Source organism: Passer domesticus, chromosome 8 (assembly GCF_036417665.1).
Source record: "Passer domesticus isolate bPasDom1 chromosome 8, bPasDom1.hap1, whole genome shotgun sequence".
Taxonomy (NCBI): domain Eukaryota; kingdom Metazoa; phylum Chordata; class Aves; order Passeriformes; family Passeridae; genus Passer; species Passer domesticus.
The window spans coordinates 2,397,196-2,410,933 of record NC_087481.1 but is presented as its reverse complement, the minus strand read 5'-3'; the positions used below and the strand labels follow the sequence as shown (position 1 = coordinate 2,410,933).

Here is a 13,738-nt window from a genome sequence, read left to right as displayed (position 1 = left end):
GGACAGCGCTGGGTGGCCCGGAGTCTCCGCTCCACTTTGGCTCACAAAATTCCTATCCCTTGAGTCCACCTTTTATTGTCTTCTTCTCCGGGTTTAGGGATGACGTGATCTGTCTTCTGCGCTTGCTCATTCAGTTGCTAGGGGGTCTTTTTCTGCCTTCTGGTGGTCGTGGGATGAAGGCTTAGTCCCCCTTAGTCTTCCTCTTTGTGAACGCTGAGTGAACTTATGCCTTATAAGGCATATCTATACAGAACACTATACACTTTTCTGCAAGCTAAGCAATTCTTACTAGTACTATACACTTTCTGCAAGCTAAGCAATTCTAGCAAGTTTAAGGATTGTTATTACAGCTGCTTCTCATTACTTTCCTTTCACAAGGCATAACTTTACAATGGCATTCCCAAAGCACTATAGTAAACCAGCAACCATATGTATCGGCACAAGAAGTTTTTTTGGCTATTTAACTATTGTTTTATAACATATAGTTATTTAGCTATTGATTTAATTAATGAACAAATGTATTACTACTTATTACAAATCCTCCATTTCTTTTTTTACCAATTTTGTTCATTAAATCTTTCTAGTTCTTTCCTAGCAAGCATTAAATGAGCTGCCACATCAGTTAAGCTATGTGCACTAATTATAGGTGCTAACTTCCTTAGTTTCGTCATCATATTCCAATTCATAATGAATAGAACTGCTGACAAAATAAAACCAAGAAGTCAATATCAACAGAACAAAAATGGGATGGCATACACTGTTTAGGACCCCTGTGGCATTAGGAGACAAACCGAAAAGGGTATCCCACTGGATGTCACTCTGGAAATGCCAGTGGCTCAGCTGAGAGCTCTGGGAGTGACTGACACTGCACTGAGAGGGGCCACAGTCCTGCAAGGGTCTTTCACCAGGAGCAAACAGCAGCCTGGAGGGTGGGCAATGCTGGATCTGTACCACTGCGTGCTCATCCTTCACCTGAATGTGGAGCTGCCCCCAAAGTTGCCATGCATCACTTTTTATTTTTCTCCTCTTGGGTATATTTTGGAGCAGCTGTTCTATGTGGCTTTTGATGGTGATCCTGTGGCAAGCAGCCATTTGCCTGCTGTGCTATCCTCACAACTAATACTAACTCTTCATTTCCTTTGGTTTTATTTGGCGTTTTTTATCTATTTGTTTGATTGGTTTGCTGCATGGGTTTCTTTCTTTGTTTGTTTGGGTTTTTGTCTGATTTGGTTAGAGGTTTTTTTTTGTTTTTCATAAATGACTGGTAAAGTTGGCAAAGCCAAACTCAAGATAATGGAAACCAGGATCAGCTTTCCAGAAATTCCTTTTGGCTGGGTTTAGCTGCATTCCACAGGCTCAGGATCACTAGTGTATTTTCAGGTTTTGCTCTGCATATCAGCCTGCCCAGACTCCACTTAGAGTTTCACAAATGGAGAAGACAATGGACATTGTGCCAAGCTTCCTTTCAAACAGAAAAACCTGGGACAGCATGACAAAAAAGAAGAAAAATAAATCACCAGTTAGAACAGAACCAGTGTCCCACCATCTTCCATCTTCCCCTCCACTGTTATTAATTTTGTACATTTAGAGGCAAACCTGGGTCTAAAGCTTGCATCTCTCAGTTTCTGATGCTATTTGCTACCCTGCAGCCTTGACTCGCCCTGAGGTGACTGACTGCTGGGCAAGTGGGGCTGGGGATGCTCAGCCTGGAGAGAGGAGACACTGGGAGACCTCCCTGTGGCTGTGCAGGACTGGAAGGGTCCCACAGGAAAGAAGGGGACAGAGTGTTCAGCAGGGCCTGTGCTGACAGGACAAGGGGGGATGGCTTTCAACTGCAGCAGGTTGATTGAAGCTGCATCTAAGGAAGCTGCTCTTTTCCACTGGGGGTGGTGGGGCACTGGCCCAGGCTGTGCACAGAGGCTCTGCATGCCCCATCCTTGGCAACAGGGCTCTGAGCAGCACGCTCTGGGGGAACACTGCTCAGCTGGGCACAAGATGTTGTTCTTCAGGCTCCCTTGCAAGCCCAACCGTTCAGGGACTCCATCATTCCACAGTCTCCAGTGTCCACTTCAGATGGATCCTGGGAACTGTGATGTCACAGCCCACGCTCCGGCTGGAACGTCCAGCGCCCAGCAAAGGGCACAACACAATCCTTGGCCGTTGTGTTTGCACGCTCTGCACCTTGCTCCTCCCCTCGCCTTTCACTCTTCTTATCCCCCCGATAACCCCATCAGTCCTGACAGCTCCTGAGTGCCTGGATTTCCTCATCCAGCCCTGCAGCATGCTCCCCTTTGTTCTGAGGAAGGTATGGTGCCATTCCATGGAGGTGGACACCCCACACCTGCCCGGGTGGGCTGGAGCTCTGTGGGGATGGAGTGGGACAGGGAGCCCACTCTGAGGTTTTGCTACCTCTGCAGGCTGTCCCAGACAGAGAGGAGGAGATGGAGGTAGATACAAAGATTGATACGGAGGAGGAGATGGAGGTGGATACAAAGATTGATATGGAGGAGGACATGGAAATAGACGGAGAAGACGCTGGAGAGGAAGAGATGGATGTGGATGTGGATGAGGAAGAAGAGATGGATTTGGATATGGAAGAGTCCATTATGGACATGGATATTGATTAAGAAGGTGAGGAAGAGGCCATGATCTTGGCATGAAGACCAATGCCAGCAGCAGGACAGGCAGAGTGGGTCTCCTGCCGCCGGGCTGGGGCTGGGCTGGGTGCTCCCTGCTCAGGGACATTGTACCCAGGGCACTGGATTCTGGTAGCCATCCACAGCCTGTCCTGTGCCTGCTTTGCTCCACACAAGCTCCATGCCAGACCCAGCCAGGCTCAGTTCTGGTAGCAGAGTCCTGCTGCTGGGCCAGCATGTGCCAGCCTGGGGGCACATGCAAGAGCCCTCTGTGCCTGACTGGAGTGACCGTGGCATTTGCTTTTCTTCCAGGTGCGATGGACAGCACAGACAGAGACACCACCCTTTTGTATATATGTTCTACAGTTTGTTGTTGTTCTTTAGAATGTAGATTGTAGGGCTATTTTTGACTTCTGTAAATACATAGTTTTGTTAGGTAGGTTTTGTTAGGTAGGTTTTTATGTATATATGTTCTATCTATTGTTGTTGTTACAAATATTCTTACAATGTAAATATCTTCTGCATTTTTCCTGCTGTTCTTCTGTAATAAAAAAATTTTACTTTTCACACCCCAGTTCTCCTTGCATTTGCTTCAGGCACAGGCAGCATTTTGCAAAGTTGTGCTTTCCACTTGCTCCAGGTTCCCAGGGCTGGACGTCCCTGGCACAGCCTCCCCAGGAGTGGGGGTCCCTGTGCACAGAGGGGTCCCACTGACAGAGGTGAGCCTCTCCTTGCAGTTTCTCTGGACACACTTGGGAGCTGTAGGGGCAAAGCCCAGCGTGCCCTGGCCCATGGATCCCATGTTGGAGCAGGGCTGAGCCTGGTGCTCCTGCAGAGTCTCAGCCATGGCTCTTCCCTGGGCAGCCCCAGGGCTAAGGAGGGAGCACTGGGCTGTGGGCAAGCCCTGCTCCTGGGCACCCTGAGGGGCTGGAGCCAGCCTGGAGGGAGCCTCAGCCCTACATGGACCAAGATTTCCTTTGGAAACCCCCTCTCTCCCCAGACTCTGCTGAGCACAAGAATTGATCCTCCTAGTTCAAGGTGTGACCTTCATTGGCACAAATTTGTCCCTTGCACTTTCTAGCACAGCAAATGTCAGTGCTTGTAATCCCTGTTCTGCACACTCTGCTTAGGCAGCAAAACATCTGAAGCTGAGGGAACATCTGGAATTAGCACCAACCTGCAGAGAGCTCCAGGGAGAGAACCTACCCGCAAGCACCCAGTGAAATACTTGACACTGATAGTCTGGGGCAGAGCTGAAACAAAAGTATTTTAATGCCAAGAGAGAGTATATTTTATTGCTGAATTCATTCTCCAAGAACAAGAATGGAAGCATTTGGTCTCCTCACCTGCCACACATGTGTATTGCCAAGGTTTGCCTCTGGGTTATGACTGATTTTGATGAATCTGTTCAGAACTCTGATGCTGTTCCTGGCTAAGGTGCAGAGATGATATTTCAGAGCCAGATGAGCTCAGCAGATCTTGTGTAATGCAGAATGTCCAGAGCCAGACATTCAGGCCATGCAAACTGATACTTTTTCATCTCTGTGCAAAGATCAGTAGTAGGACATCACTGATGTACCACACACTTCTCAGATGCTCCTCTGACCAGCTTCCCCATGGCATTGTTCCTGGCACAACGTTAAAGCCAGGCAGGTCACACATATTCTCTTCCTCTGACTCCTGCTGGGATGACAACACCAAAAAAACAGAAAAGAGATATAATGATCAGTAATTTTCATTGTGTGAGCTCTGCATTCCCCAAGCTCTTGCAAAGGGGGAATGTTCATCGGGCAAAGAACACGAGAAGGAGCCTCAAATTGTCCAAAATCTCAGTAAAAATATTATTTCCTATGGAACCCTTCACCAAAGCTGGTCACACTTCAGGCCTTTTATGCACCCATTTCCTGATGTGCATCTCCCTGTGGGGTGTTCCCACTGCTCCAGGGACCCAGCACAAACCTTATAGCCCCACACCAACACATCCCCAGGAGCTGCAGCCTTCCCTCCAAACCTGGGCACCTGCAGCAGCCACCTCTGCGCTGAGCTGAGCCGGTTTCTCCGAAAACCAAGTGCTCCATTTATCCTTGAAAAGATTGACAATAGCATTCTTGTCTTCTCCAAAAGGGCCATCGTTTCACAACTGTCATCTACACACTGAGACTTTATTCCCTTCAAGTGTTCAAGGACACAGGCAGCACCAAGGAAGGCGCTGAAGTGAGTCAAGTTGAACCCCAAAAAGCTCTCAGCTCCCCGAGAAAGCTCAGACAAGCACTAGAGAAAGAATTAATGCTCCCATAACTGGCACCTAACAGCCACAGGGCAAGTGAGAAGTTGGTATTAGAGAATGAAGAAAAAGCACTGAGTAATAAAAGGTGAGAAAAATCCATCACTCCAACAGGTGAATGAAGGTAAACCACATGAAGAAACAGAAGAAGATGGAGGGGAAAATCCCACCATTAATAGTGTCCGTGACACCCAGAGCCAAAAGAAGCCCAGGGGATCAGCAAGGATGTAAGCACATGCTCCAAACAACAGCAGAAATGAAGTGAGAGCTCTGGAGGGAACAAAAGAAAGAGACAGCCTGAAGAAAGGAAATAATGCCTCCCCACAAGGTGTTTTGGTTTTTTCAAGTGAGAGTCTCTTGTATCGTGTGGTGGAAACCCAGAAAAATAAAGGTCGGGAGAATCATGGTTGAATTGGAACATTCCTGCATAGCAGCCGAGATATAGCCTTGTGCAAATTATTCCATGCAGCATTCACATGTTTAATTCCTTCTTTTCATCTTCCTGGGGAAGCAGAGTGGCTTTATTTACTCCAAGCAAGATTTTCTCCCTCCTCCCTGGCAAAGAACAAGCTCCCATCCTGGCAAGTGCTCCTGGCTTTACTTAAGGCTCATCACACCCATGCTCAAGAGAGTGGAGCAGGTTAATTCATCACTTGTTCCAATGACTGACTTGCCCAGCTGCCAGGTTCAAGAGCCCCAGAGTGCCTCAGGTTGTACAGGATCACAGAAGGAAAAGCTCCATTGAATTCAGCTGCTGCCACACTGGTCCTCTTTGCCTGTCAAACACATTCAGCTGCTCTTGCTCTGCCCTGTCAAAATCCCCCATAAAATACAAGTGAAAATCCCTCATCAGCTGTGAGAAAGCACAGCTGGGTTCTGCTCAGGGCATTTCAAACTATGTGGGGTAGTTGTGACCTCCCCTTGCAAAGGCAGCATGTCAGGAAAACCAAAAGTTTCTTTTCATGGACTCACCAGACTCAGCACACCTTCCCCTCGATCAGGTTGCTCCAAGCCCCATCCAACCTGGCCTTGAACACTTCCAAGGGTGACACAGCCACAGCTTCTCTGGAACCTGTTTTGCTCCTCCCAGGTCTAAAATCATACCCAACTTAGCAGCCTCAGAGACAGATTTCTATTCAATAGCTGCATTTTTCTAGGAAAGAAACATGGCAAACCTTGTTTGCATCTGACTTGGCAAAATCAACACAAGCTCTGAAGAAAGGGCTGCTGCCCACTTTTCTTCTTTTTCCCCATTTGTTGGAACATTTTCATTCTGTTGTTGTTTGTAGCAGTATTTTAATCGATCTGGCTGAGGCTGCTTCAAATAGTACAGCAAGTTACCTGTGTGGGAGGTGGAAAACTGAGCTCTTGCACATCCAGTGTTTCTGTTGTTGGAAGTCTTCAATCCCACCTCTCGTTGGGATGAAATAGGTGCTACTCATCCAATTTCTAAAGTATCACGCATCGACCTGACACTATTTGAAGACTTAAAATAAGCGCAAATTTAAACAAACCTCTGATCCCTTCCATTTCCTCTGTTCCACAGTTGATGACAGAAGACAGGAGAGAAAGATTGTTTTGGGAACAATGTTTTCAGGGCTCTAAAAAGAATATCAAACCTGCTCTGCCACACTCTCAGCTGTTACAGCCCCAAAAAGCACCGGTTGTCTTTGCTCACAGAGTCACAATTGTGATGGGATTTCTACCACACCACAGGACAGCCAATTTTTTTTTGTTTTTTGTTTTTTTTTTTCCTGGGAATAACTAGAGCACTTCTGGGTAGCAAGGCAAACATGTGCCTCTTCTAATGGCCCTTGAAAGTGGATGGGTGAAATGAGGCAGACAAAGCCAAAGGCCAGCTGAACCTGGGATCTCTGAATGGGTCTTGACATTCTTCCCAGGAGGATGAGTGGCAATCACTGTTCTGCCAAGGAAAGGGCATCTGCTGGCAATGTGGTCTAGAAAATATGCTTTCTGCTCCTCTCAGAGTCAAAATTCCTACCCATTTCTCCGAAGTCCTTCTTAGATAAGGACCATGTTCAGCTGAGTGACAGTGAATCAAAATGGCAAGCCAGGAATACATTGCCCTGCACACAACATCCTCCATTCCCATGGATGGTTTCTCACTGGCACACAGGAGGAAGGAAGGAACCCAAATGCATCATTGTATATCAAGTCATACATGTTGAGGGATGAACAGATCTCACAGGGATATGGAAACCTCTCCTGCAAAGCAGTTCAGAGAAATCATGAGCTGTTTTGTGCTGCTAGGCATGAAGATGCTCAGGATCATCCACAGGTGCTCAGCAGGCAGTAGGATTGCGGCTGGATGTCACTCTGCAAATGCCAGTGGCTCAGCTGAGAGCTCTGGGAATGACTGACACTGCACTGAGAGGGGCCACAGTCCTGCAAGGGGCTTTCATCAGGAGCAAAGAGCAGCCTGGAGGGTGGGCAATGCTGGATCTGTACCACTGCGTGCTCATCCTTCACCTGAATGTGGAGCTGCCCCCAAAGTTGCCATGCATCACTTTATCTTTTTCTCCTCTTGGGTATATTTTGGAGCAGCTGTTCTATGTGGCTTTTGATGATGATCCTGTGGCAAGCAGCCATTTGCCTGCTGTGCTATCCTCAAAACTAGTACTAACTCTTCATTTCCTTTAGTTTTATTTGGGGTTCTTTTACCTATTTGTTTGATTGGTTTGCTGCATGGGTTTGTTTGTTTGTTTGTTTGGGTTTATGTCTGATTTGGCTTGAGTTTTTTTTTTGTTTTTCATAAATGACTGGTGAAGTTGGCGAAGCCAAACTCAAGATAATGTAAACCAGGATCAGCTTTTCAGAAATTCCTTTTGGCTGGGTTTAGCTGCATCCCCTAGGCTCAGGATCACTAGTATATTTTCAGGTTTTGCTCTGCGTATCAGCCTCCCCAGACTCCGCTTGGTGTTTCACGAATGGAGAAGACAATGGACATTGTGCCAAGCTTCCTTTCAAACAGAAAAACCTGGGGCAGCATGACAGAAAAGAAGAAAAAAAAAATCACCAGTTAGAACAGAACCAGTGTCCCACCATCTTCCTCTCCACTGTTATTAATTTTGTACATTTAGAGGCAAACCTGGGTCTAAAGCTTGCATCTCTCAGTTCCTGATGCTATTTGCTACCCTGCATCCTTGACTGGCCATGATGTGACTGACTGCTGGGCAAGTGGGGCTGGGAATGCTCAGCCTGGAGAGAGGAGACACTGGGAGGCCTCCCTGTGGCTGTGCAGGACTGGAAGGGTCCCGCAGGAAAGAAGGGGACAGAGTGTTCAGCAGGGCCTGTGCTGACAGGACAAGGGGGGATTGGCTTTCAACTGCAGGGGGTTGATGGAAGCTGCATCTAAGGAAGCTGCTCTTTTCCACTGGGGGTGCTGGGGCACTGGCCCAGGCTGTGCACAGAGGCTGTGCATGCCCCATCCTTGGCAACAGGGCTCTGAGCAGCACGCTCTGGGGGAAGACTGCTCAGCTGGGAACAAGATGTTGTTCTTCAGGCCCCTTCCAAGCCAAACCGTTCAGGGACTCCATCATTCCATGGTCTTCACTGTCCACTTCAGATGGAGCCTGGGAACTGTGATGTCACAGCCCACGCTCCAGCTGGAACGTCCAGCGCCCAGCAAAGGGCACAACACAATCCTTGGCCGTTGTGTTTGCACGCTCTGCACCTTGCTCCTGCCCACTCTGCTTGTCACCTTTCCTCAGTCCTGAAAGATCCTGAGTGCCTGGATTTCATCATCCAGCCCTGCAGGATGCTCCCCTTTGTTCTGGGGAAGGTCTGGTGCCATTCCATGGAGGTGGACACTCCCCACCTGCCCGGGTGGGCTGGAGCTCTGTAGGCATGGAGTGGGACAGGCAGCCCACTCTGAGCTTTTGCTGCCTCTGCAGGCTGTCCCAGATGGAGAAGAGGAGATGGAGGTGGATATAGAGATTGATAGAGAGGAGGACATGGAGAAGGAGGGAGCAGATACTGGAGAGGAGGAGATGGAGGTGGAGGTGGTTGTGGAAGAGGAGATGGAATTGGATATGGAAGAGTCCATTGAGGACATGGATATTGATTAAGAAGGTGAGGAAGAGGCCATGATCTTGGGCTGAAGAGCAATGCCAGCAGCAGGACAGGCAGAGTGGGTCTCCTGCTGCCAGGCTAGGGCTGGGCTGGGTGCTCCCTGCTCAGGGACATTGTACCCAGGGCACTGGATTCTGGTGGCCATCCACAGCCTGTCCTGTGCCTGCTTTGCTCCACACAAGCTCCATGCCAGACCCAGCCAGGCTCAGTTCTGGTAGCAGAGTCCTGCTGCTGGGCCAGCGTGTGCCAGCCAGGGGGCACATGCAAGAGCCCTCTGTGCCTGACTGGAGTGACCGTGGCATTTGCTTTTCTTCCAGGTGCGATGGACATCATGGAGAGAGATGCCACCTTTTTGTACATACGTTTTACACTTTGATGTTGACTTTAGGATATAGGTTTTAGGGCTTTTTGTCTTCTGTAAATACGTTTCATATATTTTTTGTTAGATAGGTTTTTCTGTATATATGTTCTATCGATTGTTGTTGTTACAAATATTCTTGCAATGTAAATATCTTCTGTATTTTTGCTGCTGTTCTTCTGTAATAAACAAATTTTATTTTTCACGCCCCAGTTCTCCTTGCATTTGCTTCAGGCACAGGCAGCATTTTGCAAAGTTGTAGTTTCCACTTGCTCCAGGTTCCCAGGGCTGGAGGTCAGAAGTAGATGAAGGGGAAAAAATCCACAATTAAGAGTGTCCAGGACACCCAGAGCCAAAAGAAGCGCAGGGCATCAGGAAAGAGGGAAGCACGTGCTCCAAACAACAGCAGAAATGAAGTGAGAGCTCTGGAGGGAACAAAAGAAAGAGGAAGCCTGAAGAAAGGAAAAAACGTCTCCCCACAAGTTGTTTTGCTTTTTTTCATTGAGAGTCTCTTCTATCATGTGGTGGAAACCCAGAAAAATAAAGGTCAGGAGAAGCATGGTTAATTGGGAACATTCCTCCATAGTAGACAATCCTTGTGCAAATCATCCCATGCAGCACTCACATGTTTAATTGCTTCTCTTCCTGGGGATGCAGAGTTGCTTTATTTACTCCAAGCAAGATTTTCTCCCTCCTCCCTGGCAAAGAACAAGCTCCCATCCTGGCAAGCGCTCGCTGCTTTCCTTAACACTCATCACAGCCATGCTAAGGAGAGTGGAGCAGGTTAATTTATCACTTGTTGCAAGTTCTAAGTCCTTCTTAGATAAGGACCACGTTCAGTTGAGTGACAGTGAAGCAAAATGGCAAGCCAGGAATACATTGCCCTGCACACAACATCCTCCATTCCCATGGATGGTTTCTCACTGGCACACAGGAGGAAGGAAGGAACCCAAATGCATCATTGTACATCAAGTCATACATGTTGAGGGATGAAAAGATCTCACGGGGATATGGAAACCCCCCCTGAAAAGCAGTTCAGAGAAATCCTGAGCTGTTTTGTGCTGCTAGGCATGAAGATGCTCGAGATCTTCCACAGATGCTCAGCAGGCAGTAGGATTGTGCCTGGATGTCACTCTGCAAATGCCAGTGGCTCAGCTGAGAGCTCTGGCAGTGACTGACGCTGCACTGAGAGGGGCCACAGTCCTGCAAGGGGCTTTCATCAGGAGCAAACAGCAGCCTGGAGGGTGGGCAATGCTGGATCTGTACCACTGCGTGCTCATCCTTCACCTGAATGTGGAGCTGCCCCCAAAGTTGCCATGCATCACTTTTTCTTTTTCTCCTCTTGGGTATATTTTCGAGCAGCTGTTCTATGTGGCTTTTGATGGTGATCCTGTGGCAAGCAGCCATTTGCCTGCTGTGCTATCCTCACAACTAATACTAACTCTTCATTTCCTTTGGTTTTATTTGGCGTTTTTTATCTATTTGTTTGATTGGTTTGCTGCTGGGTGTGTTTGTTTGCTTGATTGATTGGGTTTTTGTCTGATTTGGTTTGAGTTCTTTGTTTGCTTTTTCATAAATGATTGGTGAAGTTGCCAAAGCCAAACTCAAGATAATGTAAACCAGGATCAGCTTTCCAGAAATTCCTTTTGGTAGGGTTTATCTGCATCCCCCAGGCTCAGGATCACTAGTGTATTTTCAGGTTTTGCTCTGCATATCAGCCTGCCCAGACTCCGCTTGGTGTTTCACAAACGGAGAAGACAATGGACATTGTGCCAAGCTTCCTTTCAAACAGAAAAATCTGGGTCAGCATGACAGAAAAGAAGAAAAATAAATCACCAGTTAGAACAGAACCAGTGTCCCACCATCTTCCTTTCCACTGTTATTAATTTTGTACATTTAGAGGCAAACCTGGGTCTAAAGCTTGCATCTCTCAGTTCCTGATGCTATTTGCTACCCTTCAGCCTTGACTCGCCCTGATGTGACTGACTGCTGGGCAAGTGGGGCTGGGGATGCTCAGCCTGGAGAGAGGAGACACTGGGCGGCCTCCCTGTGGCTGTGCAGGACTGGAAGGGTCCCGCAGGAAAGAAGGGGACAGAGTGTTCAGCAGGGCCTGTGCTGACAGGACAAGGGGGGATTGGCTTTCAACTGCAGGGGGTTGATGGAAGCTGCATCTAAGGAAGCTGCTCTTTTCCACTGGGGGTGCTGGGGCACTGGCCCAGGCTGTGCACAGAGGCTCTGCATGCCCCATCCTTGGCAACAGGGCCCTGAGCAGCACGCTCTGGGGGAAGACTGCTCAGCTGGGAACAAGATGTTGTTCTTCAGGCTCCCTTGCAAGCCCAACCGTTCAGGGACTCCATCATTCCATGGTCTCCAGTGTCCACTTCAGATGGAGCCTGGGAACTGTGATGTCACAGCCCACGCTCCAGCTGGAACGTCCAGCGCCCAGCAAAGGGCACAACACAACCCTTGGCTGCTGTGTTCGCACGCTCTGCACCTTGCTCCTGCCCACTCTGCTTGTCACCTTTCCTCAGTCCTGAAAGATCCTGAGTGCCTGGATTTCATCATCCAGCCCTGCAGGATGCTCCCCTTTGTTCTGGGGAAGGTCTGGTGCCATTCCATGGAGGTGGACACTCCCCACCTGCCCGGGTGGGCTGGAGCTCTGTGGGGATGGAGTGGGACAGGGAGCCCACTCTGAGGTTTTGCTACCTCTGCAGGCTGTCCCAGATGGAGAAGAGGAGATGGAGGTGGATATAGAGATTGATAGAGAGGAGGACATGGAGACGGAGGGAGAAGACACTGGGGAGGAGATGGAGGTGGAGGTGGTTGTGGAAGAGGAGATGGAATTGGATATGGAAGAGTCCATTGAGGACATGGACATTGATTAAAAAGGTGAGGAAGAGGCCATGATCTTGGCATGAAGAGCAATGCCAGCAGCAGGACAGGCAGAGTGGGTCTCCTGCTGCCAGGCTGGGGCTGGGCTGGGTGCTCCCTGCTCAGGGACATTGTACCCAGGGCACTGGATTCTGGTGACCATCCACAGCCTGTCCTGTGCCTGGTTTGCTCCACACAAGCTCCATCCCAGACCCAGCCAGGCTCAGTTCTGGTAGCAGAGTCCTGCTGCTGTGCCAGCTGTGCCAGCCAGGGGGCACATGCAGGAGCCCTCTGTGCCTGACTGGAGTGACCGTGGCATTTGCTTTTCTTCCAGGTGCGATGGACATCATGGAGAGAGATGCCACCTTTTTGTACATACGTTTTACACTTTGATGTTGACTTTAGGATATAGGTTTTAGGGCTTTTTGTCTTCTGTAAATACGTTTCATATATTTTTTGTTAGATAGGTTTTTATGTATATATGTTCTATCGATTGTTGTTGTTACAAAGATTCTTACAATGTAAATATGTTCCGTATTTTTGCTGCTGTTCTTTTGTAATAAACAAATATTATTTTTCACACCCCAGTTCTCCTTGCATTTGCTTCAGGCACAGGCAGCATATTGCCAAGGTGTAGTTTCCACTTGCTCCAGGTTCCCAGGGCTGGAGGTCACAAGTAGATGGAGGGATAAAAATCCACAATTAAGAGTGTCCATGACACCCAGAGCCAAAAGAAGCCCAGGGCATCAGGAAAGAGGGAAGCACGTGCTCCAAACAACAGCAGAAATGAAGTGAGAGCTCTGGAGGGAACAAAAGAAAGAGGAAGTCTGAAGAAAGGAAAAAACGTCTCCCCACAAGGTGTTTTGCTTTTTTTTCAATGATTGTCTCTTCTATCATGTGGTGGAAACCCAGAAAAATAAAGGTCAGGAGAAGCATGGTTTATTGGGAACATTCCTGCATAGTAGACAATCCTTGTGCAAATCATCCCAGGCAGCACTCACATATTTAATTGCTTCTCTTCCTGGGGAAGCAGAGTTGCTTTATTTACTCCAAGCAAGATTTTCTCCCTCCTCCCTGGCAAAGAACAAGCTCCCATCCTGGCAAGCGCTCGCTGCTTTCCTTAACACTCATCACACCCATGCTAAGGAGAGTGGAGCAGGTTAATTTATCACTTGTTGCAAGTTCTAAGTCCTTCTTAGATAAGGACCACGTTCAGCTGAGTGACAGTGAAGCAAAATGGCAAGCCAGGAATACATTGCCCTGCACACAACATCCTCCATTCCCATGGATGGTTTCTCACTGGCACACAGGAGGAAGGAAGGAACCCAAATGCATCATTGTACATCAAGTCATACACGTTGAGGGATGAACAGATCTCACGGGGATATGGAAACCCCCCCTGAAAAGCAGTTCAGAGAAAGCCTGAGCTGTTTTGTGGTCCTGGGCATGAAGATGCTCAGGATCTTCCACAGATGCTCAGCAGGCAGCAGGATTGTG

General features: G+C 48.3%; 1 protein-coding gene and 1 pseudogene across 1 annotated transcript; one reads left to right on the top strand and one right to left on the bottom strand.

Annotated features, from left to right (window-relative positions):
• Positions 1-13,738, bottom strand: part of LOC135306051 (zinc finger protein 271-like) — a 366,476-nt pseudogene that overhangs the window by 320,820 nt on the left and 31,918 nt on the right.
• On the top strand, positions 2,176-3,080 carry LOC135305670 (probable inactive protein kinase DDB_G0270444). The gene is made up of 3 exons (XM_064429417.1): positions 2,176-2,305; positions 2,418-2,631; positions 2,949-3,080. Exons 1-2 carry the CDS (start codon positions 2,282-2,284, stop codon positions 2,625-2,627), a joined length of 234 nt encoding a protein of 77 aa, XP_064285487.1. The 5' UTR covers positions 2,176-2,281; the 3' UTR covers positions 2,628-2,631; positions 2,949-3,080.

Coding starts and splice junctions, on each gene's coding strand:
- LOC135305670 (XM_064429417.1), top strand. CDS start 2,282: ATGCTCCCCTTTGTTCTGAGGAAG. Junction 2,306..2,417: donor TCCCCTTTGTTCTGAGGAAG/GTATGGTGCCAT, acceptor CTACCTCTGCAG/GCTGTCCCAGACAGAGAGGA.